Genomic DNA, 20815 nt, shown 5'->3' on the forward strand with positions numbered 1-20815 from the left:
AATACACCCACGTACACCAGCACATAGTGAACCATACTATCTACAATTGAATGTGACATGACACACCCACGTACACGTGAATATGACATGGAGCACCCAACCTACACCAGAAAATAGCCAGTCAGATTTAGGTTAAATTAAATAGTAGTGTCAATATGAACCTGTTCATTTACCTTGAATCACCTGGATACTCTTCTCTGAAGTTGACTGGCTTCCCCATTGAATGATCACTCTTCATAGACACACAGCTGGGTACAGGTGACCCTGCTCTTTCTACCTGGGCCCTGTGAACAAAACATGGAGACAGAGATTCCAGTTAAACTCATCCTCTTACTGCAGCTCTAACTCACAGCACATGGAGACAGAGCTTCCAGTTAAACTCATCCTCTTACAGCAGCTCTATCCAGAAGAATCTGTTTTACACATTGTGTACTGAACCATTTGCGCAGTTTCTCTCCTGTACACACATCAGAGCTAGAAACGAATGAGCGTTGCACACAGAATGCGCAAAGCAAGTTCTGTCAGGAAACTCAAAAATTGCAGCTGACCAATCGGTCGTCTCCATTAACCTCATACTCACGCGTTTCCACAATCATCCAATTGCATACACACAACACTCTTCTCTTACCCATCCAATCACAGGCACACATCACCAATGGAGCGCCTTTTTAAACCACCAATCAGACCTCTCAGTGCTGCTGCTTGCCTGGGCTGCTATTGCCTGCTTCACTGCTGCTGCTCAGAACTGCGCTCACCCTCCACCACCCCATCATCACCTGTTGTTTGGATCTGCTTCTACATACTGGGGGGTTTACTGGTATTCTTCCTGTTTAGTAGGGGAGATGTATAGTACTTCCTGTTAGACAAAGTTAGCGCGTGCACTAATAACTAAAGCAGATCCATTCACCGCCAAATCAAAAATATGTACTTACATATCCATGTAAATATTTTAATACGTATGTTGTCCTTAACTGAATAAAATGTGGTTGCAGTTCGCTCCTTGTTGATTAATTCACATAAACTATGAAGCCACTCCTGTGTTAACAGCTAGAATATAGGGACAGAGTGAGGAATGGAGGGAGGGGAAGTTTAACTCTGATACTGCAGGAAATGGATCCAGGGTCATTTACTGCAGAAATTTAACAAGAAAAAACACCATCTAAACAGCTGTGAGCCAACATGGTATACCACACCTACACCTGAAGACACCATAATACACCCACCAACACAGGAATGTGACATAATACACCTACCTACACCGGAATGTGACATAATACACCTACCTACACCTGATGATGACATAATACACCCATCTACACCTGACAATGACATAAAACAACCACCGACACTGGAATATAATAACAACACACCATAAACATATGAATGGGACATCATATACCCACTAACATTTGAATGTGACATAATACACTCACCCACACCTGAAGATAACAAACAACACCAACCTACACCTGAATATGATAATAATAAACCATCAACCCCTGAATATGACATAACACACCCACCTACATCAAAATGTGACATTATATACACCCACCTACAAATTAATGTGACATTATACACCCATCTACACATGAATGTGACGTAATATATCCATCGACACCTGAATGTGAAATACACCCACCTACACCTGAATGTGGCATAAAACACCCACCTACACCTGAAAGTGAAATCATACACTACCAATACCTGAATGTAACAAAATACACCCACCAGCACCTGAAAATGACATCATAAACCAAACCTGCACCTGAATGTGACATAATACACCCACGTACACCAGCACATAGTGAACCATACTATCTACAATTGAATGTGACATGACACACCCACGTACACGTGAATATGACATGGAGCACCCAACCTACACCAGAAAATAGCCAGTCAGATTTAGGTTAAATTAAATAGTAGTGTCAATATGAACCTGTTCATTTACCTTGAATCACCTGGATACTCTTCTCTGAAGTTGACTGGCTTCCCCATTGAATGATCACTCTTCATAGACACACAGCTGGGTACAGGTGACCCTGCTCTTTCTACCTGGGCCCTGTGAACAAAACATGGAGACAGAGATTCCAGTTAAACTCATCCTCTTACTGCAGCTCTAACTCACAGCACATGGAGACAGAGCTTCCAGTTAAACTCATCCTCTTACAGCAGCTCTATCCAGAAGAATCTGTTTTACACATTGTGTACTGAACCATTTGCGCAGTTTCTCTCCTGTACACACATCAGAGCTAGAAACGAATGAGCGTTGCACACAGAATGCGCAAAGCAAGTTCTGTCAGGAAACTCAAAATTGCAGCTGACCAATCGGTCGTCTCCATTAACCTCATACTCACGCGTTTCCACAATCATCCAATTGCATACACACAACACTCTTCTCTTACCCATCCAATCACAGGCACACATCACCAATGGAGCGCCTTTTTAAACCACCAATCAGACCTCTCAGTGCTGCTGCTTGCCTGGGCTGCTATTGCCTGCTTCACTGCTGCTGCTCAGAACTGCGCTCACCCTCCACCACCCCATCATCACCTGTTGTTTGGATCTGCTTCTACATACTGGGGGGTTTACTGGTATTCTTCCTGTTTAGTAGGGGAGATGTATAGTACTTCCTGTTAGACAAAGTTAGCGCGTGCACTAATAACTAAAGCAGATCCATTCACCGCCAAATCAAAAATATGTACTTACATATCCATGTAAATATTTTAATACGTATGTTGTCCTTAACTGAATAAAATGTGGTTGCAGTTCGCTCCTTGTTGATTAATTCACATAAACTATGAAGCCACTCCTGTGTTAACAGCTAGAATATAGGGACAGAGTGAGGAATGGAGGGAGGGGAAGTTTAACTCTGATACTGCAGGAAATGGATCCAGGGTCATTTACTGCAGAAATTTAACAAGAAAAAACACCATCTAAACAGCTGTGAGCCAACATGGTATACCACACCTACACCTGAAGACACCATAATACACCCACCAACACAGGAATGTGACATAATACACCTACCTACACCGGAATGTGACATAATACACCTACCTACACCTGATGATGACATAATACACCCATCTACACCTGACAATGACATAAAACAACCACCGACACTGGAATATAATAACAACACACCATAAACATATGAATGGGACATCATATACCCACTAACATTTGAATGTGACATAATACACTCACCCACACCTGAAGATAACAAACAACACCAACCTACACCTGAATATGATAATAATAAACCATCAACCCCTGAATATGACATAACACACCCACCTACATCAAAATGTGACATTATATACACCCACCTACAAATTAATGTGACATTATACACCCATCTACACATGAATGTGACGTAATATATCCATCGACACCTGAATGTGAAATACACCCACCTACACCTGAATGTGGCATAAAACACCCACCTACACCTGAAAGTGAAATCATACACTACCAATACCTGAATGTAACAAAATACACCCACCAGCACCTGAAAATGACATCATAAACCAAACCTGCACCTGAATGTGACATAATACACCCACGTACACCAGCACATAGTGAACCATACTATCTACAATTGAATGTGACATGACACACCCACGTACACGTGAATATGACATGGAGCACCCAACCTACACCAGAAAATAGCCAGTCAGATTTAGGTTAAATTAAATAGTAGTGTCAATATGAACCTGTTCATTTACCTTGAATCACCTGGATACTCTTCTCTGAAGTTGACTGGCTTCCCCATTGAATGATCACTCTTCATAGACACACAGCTGGGTACAGGTGACCCTGCTCTTTCTACCTGGGCCCTGTGAACAAAACATGGAGACAGAGCTTCCAGTTAAACTCATCCTCTTACTGCAGCTCAAACTCACAGCACATGGAGACAGAGCTTCCAGTTAAACTCATCCTCTTACAGCAGCTCTATCCAGAAGAATCTGTTTTACACATTGTGTACTGAACCATTTGCGCAGTTTCTCTCCTGTACACACATCAGAGCTAGAAACGAATGAGCGTTGCACACAGAATGCGCAAAGCAAGTTCTGTCAGGAAACTCAAAAATTGCAGCTGACCAATCGGTCGTCTCCATTAACCTCATACTCACGCGTTTCCACAATCATCCAATTGCATACACACAACACTCTTCTCTTACCCATCCAATCACAGGCACACATCACCAATGGAGCGCCTTTTTAAACCACCAATCAGACCTCTCAGTGCTGCTGCTTGCCTGGGCTGCTATTGCCTGCTTCACTGCTGCTGCTCAGAACTGCGCTCACCCTCCACCACCCCATCATCACCTGTTGTTTGGATCTGCTTCTACATACTGGGGGGTTTACTGGTATTCTTCCTGTTTAGTAGGGGAGATGTATAGTACTCCCTGTTAGACAAAGTTAGCGCGTGCACTAATAACTAAAGCAGATCCATTCACCGCCAAATCAAAAATATGTACTTACATATCCATGTAAATATTTTAATACGTATGTTGTCCTTAACTGAATAAAATGTGGTTGCAGTTCGCTCCTTGTTGATTAATTCACATAAACTATGAAGCCACTCCTGTGTTAACAGCTAGAATATAGGGACAGAGTGAGGAATGGAGGGAGGGGAAGTTTAACTCTGATACTGCAGGAAATGGATCCAGGGTCATTTACTGCAGAAATTTAACAAGAAAAAAACACCATCTAAACAGCTGTGAGCCAACATGGTATACCACACCTACACCTGAAGACACCATAATACACCCACCAACACAGGAATGTGACATAATACACCTACCTACACCGGAATGTGACATAATACACCTACCTACACCTGATGATGACATAATACACCCATCTACACCTGACAATGACATAAAACAACCACCGACACTGGAATATAATAACAACACACCATAAACATATGAATGGGACATCATATACCCACTAACATTTGAATGTGACATAATACACTCACCCACACCTGAAGATAACAAACAACACCAACCTACACCTGAATATGATAATAATAAACCATCAACCCCTGAATATGACATAACACACCCACCTACATCAAAATGTGACATTATATACACCCACCTACAAATTAATGTGACATTATACACCCATCTACACATGAATGTGACGTAATATATCCATCGACACCTGAATGTGAAATACACCCACCTACACCTGAATGTGGCATAAAACACCCACCTACACCTGAAAGTGAAATCATACACTACCAATACCTGAATGTGACAAAATACACCCACCAGCACCTGAAAATGACATCATAAACCAAACCTGCACCTGAATGTGACATAATACACCCACGTACACCAGCATATAGTGAACCATACTATCTACAATTGAATGTGACATGACACACCCACGTACACGTGAATATGACATGGAGCACCCAACCTACACCAGAAAATAGCCAGTCAGATTTAGGTTTAATTAAATAGTAGTGTCAATATGAACCTGTTCATTTACCTTGAATCACCTGGATACTCTTCTCTGAAGTTGACTGGCTTCCCCATTGAATGATCACTCTTCATAGACACACAGCTGGGTACAGGTGACCCTGCTCTTTCTACCTGGGCCCTGTGAACAAAACATGGAGACAGAGATTCCAGTTAAACTCATCCTCATACTGAAGCTCTAACTCACAGAACATGGAGACAGAGCTTCCAGTTAAACTCATCCTCATACTGAAGCTCTAACTCACAGAACATGGAGACAGAGATTCCAGTTAAACTCATACTCTTACAGCAGCTCTATCCAGAAGAATCTGTTTTACACATTGTGTACTGAACCATTTGCGCAGATTCTCTCTTGAACACACATCAGAGTTAGAAACGAATGAGCGTTGCGCACAGAATGTTCTGTCAGGAAACTCAAAAATTGCAGCTGACCAATCGCTGCTATTGCCTGCTTCACTGCTGCTGCTCAGAACTGCACTCACCCTCCACCACCCCATCATCACCTGTTGTTTGGATCTGCTTCTACATACTGGGGGGTATACTGGTATTCTTCCTGTTTAGTAGGGGAGATGTATATTATTCAATGTTAGACAAAGTTAGTGCGTGCACTAATATCTAAAGCAGATCCATTACCCGCCAAACCAAAAATATGTATTTACATATCCATGTAAGGATTTTAATACGTATATTGTCCATAACTGCATAAAACGTGGTTGCAGTTCGCTCCATGATGATTAATTCACATGAAATATGAAGCCACTCCTGTCTGAGCTGTGTTAACAGCTAGAATATAGGGACAGAGTGAGGAATGGAGGGAGGGGAAGTTTAACTTTGATACTGCAGAAAATGGATGCAGGGTCATTTATTGCCGAAATTTAACAAGAAAAAACACCATTTAAACAGCTGTGATCCAACATGGTATACCACACCTACACCTGAAGACACCATAGTACACCCACCTACGCCTGAATGTGACATAGCCTAATACACCTACCTACACCTGATAATGACATAATACACCCACCTACATCGCAATGTGACATAATACACTCACTGACACCTGAATGTGACATAATACACCTACCTACACCTGATAATGACATAATACACCCATCTACATCGGAAAAGGACATAATACACCTACCTACACCTGATGATGACATAATACACCCATCTACACCTGACAATGACATAAAACAACCACCGACTCTGGAATATAATAAAAACACACCATAAACATATGAATGGGACACAATATACCCACCAACATTTGAATGTGACATAATACACTCACCCACACCTGATGACGACAAACACCAACCTACACCTGAATATGATATAATAAACCATCAACCCCTGAATGACATAACACATCCACCTACATCAAAATGTGACATTATACACCCACCTACAAATGAATGTGACATAATATGCTCATCTACACCTGAAAATGACATAATACATCCATCGACACCTGAATGTGAAATAATACACCCACCAACACCTGAATGTGGCATAAAACACCCACCTACACCTGAAAGTGATATCATACACTACCAATACCTGAATATGACAAAATACACCCACCAGCACCTGAAAATGACATCATAAACCAAACCTGCACCTGAATGTGACATAATATACCCACGTACACCAGCACATAGTGTACCATACTATCTACAACTGAACGTGACATGACACACCCACGTACACATGAATATGACATGGAGCACCCAACCTACACCAGAAATTAGCCAGTCAGATTTAGGTTTAATTAAATAGTAGTGTCAATATGAACCTGTTCATTTACCTTGAATCACCCGGATACTCTTCTCTGAAGTTGACTGGCTTCCCCATTGAATGATCAATCTTCATAGACTTACAGTTGGGTACAGGTGACCCTGCTCTTTCTACCTGGACCCTGTGAACAGAACACGGATGCAGAGCCTCCAGTTAAACTCATTCTCTTACTGCAGCTCTAACTCACATCACATTAAATATCTGATTTGTGCATTCATACCTCTTTCTGTTAGTGCGGAGGGTTCCTCCTTTGGTGTCTGGCTCTCCTGAGTGACTCATTTTAGATACAGCGCCCCCTATCTCAGGAGACTGGAACACATCAGACCAGTTTACACCACATGTGGGTTCTATCCCAAACTAGCCAACCTGTAAACACACAAAATGAGAACACACTGAACACACATATATACACACTAATATACAGAGACACGCATATAAAACATGGCACAGTGTTGAGAGGAAGCAATCAAGAATTTAAATAGGCCCTAAACATGTTCTATACAGCAACTGTATTACATAAATGTAAGTGGTAAACTCTATATTGATTGTACAACTTGATAAATATTTCAATCGATTCAATGGAATTCAATGGAATCTGTCAAAATTGCACATTTCTCAGATTATACATTTATTTCCAGAAAATAAGTGTCACAATTCTTGCCCCCTCCACCCCTTATTCAGAACTTTGTTCGCCCTTCCCTTGCAGGGATAATGGCACTGAGTCTTTATGAATAACGTCTTATAAGACTGGAGAACACATTGGGAGGGATCTTAGACCCTTCCTCCATCCAGATCCTTAATATTTTTTTATCTTTGCTAAAGAACTGTCCTGTTCAATTAAAACTGCAGGTTTCCAATGGAGTTCAAGTCTGGAGACTGCATCCATTGCGAAATGTGGCTTATGTGGTTAATTAATCATTTATCTGTGAATAGTCATGTGTGCTCAAGGTCACTGTTTTGAGATCCACTAGTGGCTTTCAGTCTGCTGGCAGAGGCAACCAGGTTTCTGGCTAAAATGTCCTGGTACCTGGGTAGAGTTCATGATGCTGTTGTTTTTAACAAGGGGCCAAGGATCAGTGGAAGCAGAACAGCCCTGTAACATTAAAGATCCACCGCTGTATTTACCAGTATACATGAGGCCTGTTTCTGTATACTGTTGCACACTCATAAAGATGACTCTTCAAGCACGCATGTTGTTGAGGGTTCTTTATCAAAACTCTGCAATATCCAATACAATGCACAAAAGAATGATCACTTCGTAGTAGCATGTTTCACTTTCACTGCTTTGGCAAACACTGAACTCACGTGTTCCAAAATAATAACACAGTTATTATATTATCATCACATTAACATTACTATCTTCGCATTTACATCTCTTGTTCCACCCTCCAGTCCAGTTGGTGGCGGTAATGCACCTATACGCTGGCTTACCAACCGCCAATAAACCAAAGAAGAAGAACTTCAATAAACCATCTGCAAGCAGTTTATGTTCTACAGCACCAGTTAACTTCACAAGCAACTGTTAGCTAGCTTGCTTGCAGGAGTAATGAAAAGCTGACAGTCTGGTCATTTTGAACACACGATGGTCATGCAGAAAGTTGTTTAACTGGCTGTTAGAAACCAGTGATAATAGCGCTAATGTGATTTAAACTTTGACCAACTAGTTATAACGTAACTACTTGGATACCTCGCTTGATAATTTGCTCCCTTCATCGCAAACAGAAGAAACAATTAAAATTTTGGCAGCTGCTATTACCGTAGCCCTGCAACACATAACCTACTAGCTAACGTTAGTACCATTTACTGTATACGTTATAAGGGCTAGTACTCGGTCGGGAGCTAACGCCACGGACACGCCGACGTTGAGTTTTGACGCTTCCTGTTAACTAAAATAATTATCTCAATAACCCATTTACACTGGTCATATCCCATACATTCATCACTGACATCAGGTAGGCGAACGATATTCCCGCGAAGTAGCTAGCTACATCTCTGCTATGGCTAATCATATTGCCTAGCTCCACTCCACATGCGCCACGTTAGTCAAAAAATACCGCGAACTACAGTATAACACTCCAAATCTACACTCTAATTCCTCAAAACACATTATACAAATTTCCCTCGTAATATAGTGGCGCTGCATCACTTATAAACCATTATCTCACCTGCAATATCCAATACAATGCACAAAAGAATGATCACTTCGTAGTAGCACGTTTAACTTCCACTGCTTTGGCAAACACTGAACTCTGTGCACCGAGTCATCCCATTTCCTTCCCAAGCAGCTCTCTGCTGTGCATTGCGAGTACTGCATAATCAGATAGACACCTGACCCAGATGACCAATATACATGAATACTAACAGTAAAATAAAAGAATACATCTAAACAATGTAAACTAAAACAAGAAAATAGGGAATAGGGGGGGTCACCCGTCATTGTCTCTATATTGCCACAATACACATCCCTAAATCAACACCAAACCCATATCCTTTGTATTATATACCGGCAACTGTATTATGTACACCCGCTCATTAACGCAAATAGCCTACTCCACCAAACAGCAAATCATGTGGCTGCAATTCAATATATAAAGTATGCAGACATAGTGAAGATGTTTAATTTTTTGTTTGAGCAAATATTGTAATGGACAAGATGTGTGATCTAAGTGACTTTGACTGCGGCATGACTGTCGGTGCCATGAACAATGTAGTATAATGGGTAAGGAACTAGTCTTATAGACTAAGGATCACAGGTTTGATTCTAGGGTAGAAAACTGCCATTGTATCCTTGAGCAAGTTACCTAACCAGCATTGCTTCAGTATATATTTGACTGTATAAATGGATGCAATGTAAAAGTTGTGTAAGTCATTCTGGATAAGAGTGACTGCTAAATGCCTGTAATGTAATGTAACTGTAGGGTGGAGGACTAAAATAGGGCTGCCACCAGGGGGCGCTGCCCCGTTCTGGTACAGTAACTGTTGTCGGGTACCCTCTTGGGCCATGTGAGGTCAAGATCAAGCCATAACTGTTTTAATTCTGAAAGGTAGGAAGCAGAAATCTCTCCCTCAAAACAGTTTTATACCTTGATTAATGTTACCCATTCATGTAATTTGTTCATGAAATATGGAAGATAATATGTTTGATGTTCAATATATGTTACTATTTGCGGTCAATGATTTACATAAAGTATGCAGTGTTCATCTTTATTTATGGCACTGGCATGACTACTAGCTATTTATTTCGCTATTGAAAATGAATGAAGCGCACAACTAATTTGGTTGTGGATTAAATGTTGATTGCAGTTGCTACTACTTAGTGTTTTACTAGCTATATTCTTTTATTTCTTGCCATATGTTTATTAGACTTTAACTACTTGTTTATGCAAATTGAACTAATTTGAAGCATGTGTGCTACGCTAGCTATTTGTAGCTGCAGTGTAGTGTAGTTGGCCATGTAACTAATTCAGCCACAACTGTTTTAATTCTGAAAGGCTGGATGTGTGAGACTGACTGCATGCTGCTGTTTCAACTGCTTCAACTGCTTCATCTGCCACCAAAGAAACAACACTGCTGTGTTTCAACCGCAACCACAAACTCTCCCTATACTCCTTTTCTTCCACCAAGACCCACACATAAAACAACACAATGCAGACTTTATGGTCAGGGTTATTCGTGGAAGGGACGAAAAGCATAAGGACACAGTAAAATAGGGTTACACAATGATGTCATCTCATTTAAGACAATGAGACAATGTCATTTTGAAAATGCTAGATTTTTGGGTTTGACTGATTACTCCCAGTAAAACATTTACTTTGCATTGCAGGCATTTAGCAGACGCTCGCATCCAGGGCGATTTAAACAAGTTTTTATTTTGCATAGTATTTTACATTGCATCCATACAGCTGGATATATACTGAAGCAATACAGGTTGGGTACCTAGCTCAAGGGTACAACGGCAATGTCCTACCTGGGAATCAAACCTGTGACCTATAGGTTACAAGACCAGCTCCACACCTATTAGAATGGGCAAGATGTGTGATCTAAGCGACTTTGACTGTACCAGATGGATGGTGCCAGATGTACTGGTTCCAGCATCACAGAAACAGCTGCCCTGGGATTTTCATGCAGTACAGTATCTAGAGTTTACAGAGAATGGTGTGATAAACAAAAAACACCTTGTTAATGAGAGATCAGAGGAGAATGGGCAGACTAGTTCAAGCTAACAGAAAGGCCCCAATGAAATAACAGCTATGCTTGGCCAAAGAGCTCTAATGTCATCTCTCCGGACCACAGTAGATGAAACAAAGGAGACAATTTAGTTTCTTGAAACTGTTGATTACTTCCAGTAAAACCATTTTTCCTGAAACCATTCCAAATAGCCTTTAGGCATGGAGGTAGCATCTAATTTTGGAGCATCTAATGTAGCAATTAATTGTAGATTTGGAAACTTGGTGACCCCCCGACGCAACCAAGTTCTGGAATTCTCCAACTGTGGCCACTGGATTGTTCTTTGCTCCCTGAACCATCTACCTCACTGTGCATGGGGCTAAGATACACTAGCACCCTCTACTGGACAGGTTTAACTCTACTCCAGTGGTTTTAAAATTATTAATATTTGGTCTCACAGTATTAAGTCATATATTGTTTTCTTTGTTTAGTTTTTGACACATTGCCTTATTTTTGAATGTCAACAACCATTTTTTTTCTTCATTTGTGAGTTTGTTGCTTTTGATGAAAAATTGATTTTATAAGTGTGTTGCCTCAGTTTTATACTCCAGAGAAGTAGCAAGCCATGGAAGAGCATGACACTGTTCCTCAGGCCTGACATCAGCTTAATGTCTTATATACATTCTGTAGATCAGCTTCATGTCAAATATATATATATATATATATACAGTTGCAATTAAATTTATTCAACCCCTGTGGAAACTGTAAATATTTTTAAATGCATGCTTTTCGGGAGACTTGAAACTAAAAAAACAACATGTATGTCACTTGTGTGTTCTGTTAAAATTCAAAATAAAAATGTATTTTTAAAGATTTCCGAGTAGCATGTAAATTTTGTATTTCAGCCGTATCATAAATATTCAACCCCCATTCAATATCACCATTTTTTAAATATTTGCTGGTCTGTAGAGTGACTAAATTTTGTGGAAACACACTTAAGCCCTTCGGAAATCCATAAAGATACTGTTTGCTTCCCCTGTGATAAACATATAAATCCCGCCGATGCACTTCTTCACATCAATTTGAAGCTGACTAGCAAACATGCCAAAGACAAAGGAGCTCTCTCAAAAGTTAAGAGAAGAAATTATTTCACTGCATAAAAAAGGCAATGGATACAAAAAGATCTCCAAGATATTGAAAGTTCAAACAGACACAATTGGCAGCATCATAAGGAAGTTTAAAAGTCATGAAATAGCAGTAAACCTACCTGGACGTGGAAGGAAGAGTAAAGTTACATCAACTGTTATCAGGCACATCGTAAGAACTGCTGAGAAAACTCCTCATATTACTGCCAAAGGATTACAGAATGACCTTTTGAAAGCTGGAACAAAAGTATAAGTACATACGATAAGAAGGATATTGAACAAGCAAGGCCTTCATGGCCGGACACCTCGCCGCACTCCACTCTTAACCATTAAGCATATGAAAAATAGACTTGAATATGCAAGACATCATTTGGATAAGTCTATGGAGTTTTGGGAGAATATTTTACGGAGTGACGAGACAACTGGAAATTATTTAGACCCATGGATAAGCGGTATGTCTGGCGCAGGAAAGGTGCAGCTTATGACAAGAAGAACACCATCACCACAGTCAAGTATGGAAGTGGGTCAGTCCTTCTGTGGGGGTGTTTTGCTGCTTCTGGTACTGGCAATCTTCAGCATGTGACTGGCACCATGGATTCCTTGAAATACCAGGCCATTCTGGAGAAGAATGTGATGCCCTCAGTGCATAAGCTGAAGCTTGGTGATCATTGGACTTTCCAGCAAGACAATGATCCCAAGCATACATCCAAGTCAACCAAAGCTTGGTTCAGGGAACGATCTTGGAACGTCCTTGACTGGCCTTCTCAGTCACCAGATTTAAATCCCATTGAAAATCTTTGGTCGGATTTGAAGAAAGCAGTGGCATCACGAAAACCAAAGAATATCGGTGAACTTGAAGCATTTGCACAGGAAGAATGAGCCAAGATTCCAAAAGAGAGGTGTCAGAGGCTTGTGAGCACTTATAGGAAGTGTTTATTGGAAGTTATAAAAGCTAAAGGATGTTCCACGAAGTACTGAATTTGGGGGTTGAATAATTTAGTCATTGATTTTTTTAGAGAGACTTTTTTCCTTATAACAAATAGTGAACTCAGCTGTATGTTTTCAAAATCACTTGAACTTGTTCTAATAAACACGTATTTCTGTTTACAAAGGCCTTAGTTCATACATTGTCATGAAATTTTATTCACATCACAAAGACATCGTATGGGTTAGAGGGGCTGAATAATTTTGATTGCAACTGCATATATATATATATATATATATGTGTGTGTGTGTGTGTGTTTGTCTGTGTTTCATTAGTTATTTTATTCTTGTTCCCCTCCTCGTACACCCCTATTTGTTAAAGTGAAATGAATATTAGAACCAGCTATCATGCTTATGTCTGACCAGGTATTAGCCTAATTGTATTTGTTTTTTTTGTCTTTCCTCCCCATTTTCATTGTTTTCATTCACTCCCTCATTTATTTATGTATATTTCTTTGAATATATATTAGGGTGCATCAGACACCCCTATGGTAAGCAATTGAATTAGGTCCTCAAATAGGCTACTCTGTAACATGGATTCTCAAATTTGGACCACAAATTTAAATCCAGCCCTAGTTTTCTTTTCCCCAGGTAATTAACAGAACAATTTATGCTACTTTGTGCCAGACTGCATTCACACGTGACTCCCAGGTAAACGGAGGGTGGAAAACCAGCAGTTCTTGGATGTGGAAGCCTGCGATTAGAATAACAGTACACTAGAACCACACCAGAAACCCATGATTTGGGATGGCAGATATGCCATCCTGCCAAGTTACGCCTTGGCAGGGCGGCATGCCCTATACCTGTACAGCACCAAGAGTTTGGCACTCTTCAGGGTTCCCCACAGAAATAACCACAACAGCCACAGACACTCAGCCCTTAAAAACATTAAATTCTGTACATTCTCACCCCATTTCAACAGACAGAATTCATAAACAACTTCACATGTCCACGCAATAAAGCCCCAAACCAAGGGGGTTTTCCTCCTTCTTCTTCTTCCTGCCGCCTATCCCACAAACAAAATGTCTCCCTACTGGACATTTTACCAACACCAGCCACCTACACGAGCCAATCAAAATCTCGCATACACACGCAAAATAGCCATATCTTTTTAGTCTGAAACATTTCTGGTCTTCACAGCAAGTCTGTTCATGGCCTAGTGGTCAAAGTTACAGCCTATGGACCATGAAGCTGCGGGCTCAAGCCCAGCCAGGATCACATTTCTTTAACCTGGTTATTTCCTCACTAATAATTGTCTGTTACTTCTCAATTATTGCTTTTGCACCACATCTACCCGGCCTTCACCAAACGTATACACTGCATTATGACATACCATCTACACGTTCAGTTAACCAGCTACAATATCGCCAGGCCACATGGATTCAACCGGAGCTCAGCAGTGCTTACTGGCCTGTGTTCTTTAAAACCATGGACAGGTTTTACCAGGACATTTTACGCATTGAATAGTTATGTCATGGTGACGTACTGCCAGAGTTACGAACTGGAAAGCCAGAGGTCGAAGGGTCGAATCCCGCCTCGCCCTCAGGAAGATATTTTCATATTTTACACTAACGTTTTCTTACACTTATATTTGCTTTACCAAAAGTCACTCACGGCCAGCCATATGCATTTCATGACGACAAATATATTGATTTTCTTAAAAAGTTACACCAGCTGACCACTGTGCCATTTCTACTAACTATATTTCTTCACTTGGCTACTGTAGAAAACGTTCTTATCAGCAAACGCCACATTTCTACATTCATGTTACCTCGCTCTGTTCTCTATCTAGCCACATACAAACAATTACTACGTATGTACTGTCTGTAACTCCCCATTAAAACATTACATTTCAACTCATGACTCAATCATAACTATAACTACTAGTACTCAACATGAGAACAGCACATCAGGGCAATAGATTCCCTATACATTATCACATGTTACTTCACCCACCACTTTCACGAGGGATTACTTATACCGTTCAATAAGGAAACGCAAATTGCTCATGGTCACTTCATTTACTTTGCACTATAGTCTGTCATCATGTCAAACTTCACCTACACGCCCATTCTGCTAAAAAACATATTGTTTCAACTAGTCAATTTTATCATATGCAAAGATTGCTGGGACATATGCGTCTGCTCTTATTCCCCCCTATCAAGTGTTCCGCTTCTACTACTTCCAATTCTCACATAAGGTCACTGATCTACCTTAGAAAAACAGCGAAGAGGACTCCTACCTGCAGATAAGGCTATCAAACTGCCTTATAAACCTTGCAAACACTAAAAGTGCATCTCAACGAAATAACAGAAAATGGAGCAGGACATAAGGGTACACAAGTTGCGACCTAGGGAGCACTAATTCTAAGGGCTTGCTGATAATTTTGTCAATCAAGGCTCGCAGGATGGTTGCCAAATCCGTGAGTACATACACTGGGCATATTTCAGCTGCGTTTCTCATACGTTTATACTTACGCCACCGCACCCTTTGTCACAGCCACTGTTTTACATGTATAGCAAAGCGAAAGGGCTCAACGGTACATGCTCATCAGACTGTACAAATTCACACAAGGATAGCCATAATCCAAAACTGTTTCTTAAAGGGTTGCTTCGCATTTCTCACTTTCTCATAACAAAGACTTTGCAAAAAGAAATGATATCTCATAAAAAACACGTTTTCAGCATACAAAAATGTCAAGTTACTCACACATACAAGACATACACTGTTACGTCCCCTGCCTCTGCTTGCCTGGGTAGTGCAGGTGGAGGTAGTTGTTTAATTACTTAATTGCCTGATTGCTTCCACCTGCCTGTGGTCCAATATAAGCCCAGTAGTATGAGGCAGGGGAGATTTTCTTTTGGGGTTTGTGATTTGTGTGGAGAGCTTTGGTTTTGTGAACTTTGTGTGTTTTTGTTTGTAATTTAGATTAATAAATGTCTGGGTTTGTTTTTATATCAGTTTCTGTCGTGTTTTTGGTGCATCTGGACTTTGTTTGTTGCGGCCAGTCGAGCCAGCCGTAACATACACTGTCTAACTCATTCATTCAAACTGGCAAAATCTAGGCTTGCCATTAAAACGTATTGATATCAAAATGATGCCAAATTACTGTACTACAAACAATATGGGCTATCTTGCCTCACTGAAATTACATAAACTGTATTCCAAAGCAATGCTACCCAATGCTTCCTCAATTGATTCAAGTCACTTGGCCCTGTGTTTTGTAATCTTACCATTTTACAATGTCATTCAAACTGTGTCACATCAAACTGTGAAATATTTCTAATTGCCTCATGCAACACATTTAACTTCATGTACAAAACTGCTGGTGAATACCTACAGGAAGCATATTCCTCCAGAAAACATATGTTGCTCGTGAACTTCATTTCACTAAATGTACAAGTTGTTGTATATTTGCGACTTACAATAAATACTACATGTGAAATACATATTGTACAAACATACATAGAATACTTCTTTATCCCCATGGGCACATTTCCCTCGCAGCATGTTACATTTACATTTACGAACAAACATTTATACCAAAAAACATGCAATCATTCACGCAATAGAAAGGCTGGGCAACTAAACACATACATAGCAATACAAATTGGATATATTGAAGCCTATTCAATCAATCTTCACTCTTACAAACCCATCCACACATATGTTTCGCCTGTCCATGTACTGTATGCTTATACACACAGGGCCAAGTGACTTTAAATAATTGAGGAAACATTGGGTAGCATTGCTTTGGAATACAGTTTATGTAATTTCAGTGAGGCAAGATAGCCTATTATTGTTTGTAGTACAGTAACTTGGCGTCATTTTGATATCAATACTTTTAATGGCAGGCCTAGATTTTGCATGAATGAGTTATAGACGGTGTATGTCTTGTATGTGAGTAACTTGGAGTTTTTGTACGTTGAAAACATGTTTTTTATGAGATTATAATAACAAAAATATGGTAGTGTGTGAATAGCAGGTTGAGTATTATAATAACAGAAATATGGTAGTATGTGAATATCAGGATATGTATCATAATAACAGAAATATGGTAGTATGTGAATAGCAGGATGTGTATGATAACAGAAACATGGTAATATGTGAATAGCAGGATGTGTATCATAATAACAGAAATATGGTAGTATGTGAATAGCAGGATGTGTATCATAATAACAGAAATATGGTAGTATGTGAATATCAGGATGTGTATTATAATAACACAAATACTGTAGTATGTGAATAGCAGGATGTGTATCATAATAATGCTCATGCAGTATGGCAAAAGTATGTGATGAAATGTATGGCATTATTTCAATAATGTATCATATTTAACAATGTTCAACTGCAGGAAGAAAAGGCAAAAAATCTAAAGGGACGAATTTTAAATGTTTAAGCAAAGACAACAGATTAAACAGAATAGCCTATGATAGGGTGAGCCAAATAACCTATGACAGCGTGAGCTAGATAGCCTATGACAGAGTGAGCTGAATAGCCTATGATAGAGTGAGCTGAATAGCCTATGATAGAGTGAACCGAATAGCCTATGACAGAGTGAGCTGAATAGACTATGACAGAGTGAACTGTCCCCCTTTAAAATGGAAAGAAAGACAGGTTATGTAAAGGGGCTACTAGGGCTTACCTCTGTTAAATTTAGTTCCTTAGTTGAACGTTCGTCCTGTGGAAACAGTCTCTGCTGTTGTCCCTGCAAGTATCAAAATGTGTCAGTTGCTCTGTGCTGTCAGTGGAACCATCGCCTGACCTAACTAGGCAACAGGTAACATTTGAATGTGCAGCCATCTTCTCTATGGAGAATTATAAAACTGTAACAATAATGTTGCATTGCTTGTGTAGCTCTGTATTACCAGTTTGACCTCAGTATTCTACTGTGCTTTAGCTAAACCTGCTGTGTTAGCCAATAGCATTAACACAACAACTGTAACAGTAACACACCACATACTGTACAGTCTGCCCAAATTTTACATTTCTACATTCTGCACAAATTCAAACTGCTTGATATATAGAGAAAACTAATTTCTGACTTCCCTATCCACACAAGGCTCATCGTGTACAAAAAAACTGTTATTCTATCAATAAATCTCTGTTCAAGAGAAATAGGCTTCCATAGGCCTATTATTGCCATGTGGGAAAATCCAGTTGTTCCTAATGTCTTAATTATTTTCTTAAGAATAAGTTTATCTATAAATATGACACTAGTTGGAAAAGAAAAAACTTTTCTGACAAAACCACAGACCGAATTTAAAATATACATTGTTTAATAAATAGATATCAATTAAATTAATAAACAGATTTACTGAAATAGTAAAATTGCGGGCGCAAGGAATTGCGTGTTATGCATTCAAACGACAAAGCGCTTCTCGTCACATTAATACCGCTAATTAAATCAACCGCCAGTAAACTGTAGGGATGCACCGAAATTTCGTTCACCGAAAATATTCGGCCGAAAATAGCAAAACTAACACATTCGGTATTCGGCCGAAAGAGTGAAAATGCCGAAAATTTTGACCAAATGTGTGTTTTTTTTTATTTTTTATTGTAACAAAAGTATAGAAATAAATGTGACACTGTTTCGTTGCTCTCCTGCGGCTATTGATGAGGCATTCAAACAGTGCCGGTGTTGTAGCGAATTCAGTATCCTCGATCAGTATCCCTTTAGAATGGCTAATACTCGCAGCATGCAACTAGTAGCCTATTTGTACGGTTATTAGGTATTTTACATTTCCATTGATTAGTCAACAATCGGCACTGACTTACCTTTTGAAATTACGTTCGGTAGAAATGAAATATATATTCCACCGTTAGGCTACAGGTGAACATTTGTGGTTGGAAATCATGTTGGTTGAATTATGTTTTCTCCGTTTATTTGTTTTTTTTTTTTTTTTTGTTTTTTTTGTTATTGTATTCTTGTATTGTACAAAGGAAAATAATAAAGATCTTGAATTACCTCCCAAAAAGATTTTTACTGAATGTTATACTAGTATCAGCTTTCCGTGGAACACTCCCTGCCCTCTATGTTCATTACCCCAGTTATTGTGCTTTTTACTATAATGCCTTCTGGAAAGGACTGAATGTTCAATAGACTAATAAAAGTTTTTTTAATCACCTTGTCGTTTTGTCATTGAATAGCATAAATCAAAAGCTAAATTGATTTAATGGTACAAATGGGCAAATAAATGAAAAAATAACGGTACTCGGTATAAGGCCAAGTGTTTTCTTACTTTCGGTTTCGGCCAAGAATTTATTTCGGTGCATCCCTAGTAAACTGCATCGGAGAAATTAGCTGTTTCAACCGGCTCGCTACACAAAACACTACGTTAACGTTTCTAAAAAAAAAAATGCCGTAGTTAATCGTTCGCTTCAACTTTTCACCTATCGATAACGCTAATAAATGGATCATAAACTTTTGTCTTCAGGTAACATTAGTGTACTAACTAGCGAATGTACAGAGAAAGGGACGTTCGACTGGAAAAAGAAAAAAAAAGGTCGCACCAGAACAATTATTTGCACTCGCACAAATGCTCCCAATTATATTTCGGGAGCATATGAAAAAATGGTCGTAATTTAGAGCCCTGCAAATGGAATATAAAAAAAGAAGCCATTTTCTTGTCAGATTTCTGTTTTGCTGAATTAGGCGTGTTAATGCGATTATAGGCTACTAAAAGTTTCCCATTCCTCCCCACACCTCTTCAACCTTAGGTTTATATTCTCTCCATCCCACTCCACAACAGGCTACTTACTCTGTTCTTTTTTTCAGTTTTATTCCTTCTTTTACTCCCTTTTCTTTCTCGTCCGTCTTTAAAATGGCGTTTGAGTTTGAAGGGTCCGCCTGCAGCAAGCTGGGGAAAATCCACCAGGAGGAGATCCACGGAGAGGACAGGAAGCACGTAACGTCCATGTAGAGGGCCCAATTTTTTTTTTTTTTTTATTAGTAGAAATGACTAAATACAGGTTAAAGCAGGAACGTACAGCAATATGTAAATTCAAATGTTACTGTATCTTATTGAAACACAGAAGAAATGGTACAATATATAAAATAATAGAAAAAAATAACTATTAGTTTAAAAAAATAAATAAATAAAAAAATAAATAAAAAATAAAGTAAAATAAGGAAAATAATAATGTGAATACAGACATTCCATAGTCAGTAATAGTACAAATAATTAAATTAATATACATTAAGATGTACAAT

General features: G+C 39.4%; 1 protein-coding gene across 1 annotated transcript in view; it reads right to left on the minus strand.

The window, feature by feature from the left end:
- Positions 1 to 20519, minus strand: part of LOC118211936 (NACHT, LRR and PYD domains-containing protein 5-like) — a 30037-nt gene extending 9518 nt beyond the window's left edge. Inside the window, exons 1-8 of the mRNA XM_035389526.1 lie at positions 20364 to 20519; positions 18248 to 18310; positions 7527 to 7672; positions 7317 to 7427; positions 5517 to 5627; positions 3735 to 3845; positions 1955 to 2065; positions 174 to 284 (exon numbers count right to left, since the gene is read on the minus strand). Of these exons, the coding sequence (XP_035245417.1) occupies positions 174 to 284; positions 1955 to 2065; positions 3735 to 3845; positions 5517 to 5627; positions 7317 to 7427; positions 7527 to 7585 (614 nt within the window). The 5' untranslated portion in view covers positions 7586 to 7672; positions 18248 to 18310; positions 20364 to 20519. The remainder of the gene's footprint in view (positions 1 to 173; positions 285 to 1954; positions 2066 to 3734; positions 3846 to 5516; positions 5628 to 7316; positions 7428 to 7526; positions 7673 to 18247; positions 18311 to 20363) is intronic.
- Positions 20520 to 20815: the final 296 nt, after the last annotated feature.

The sequence above is a fragment of the Anguilla anguilla genome, chromosome 13, assembly GCF_013347855.1.
Source record: "Anguilla anguilla isolate fAngAng1 chromosome 13, fAngAng1.pri, whole genome shotgun sequence".
Lineage (NCBI taxonomy): Eukaryota > Metazoa > Chordata > Actinopteri > Anguilliformes > Anguillidae > Anguilla > Anguilla anguilla.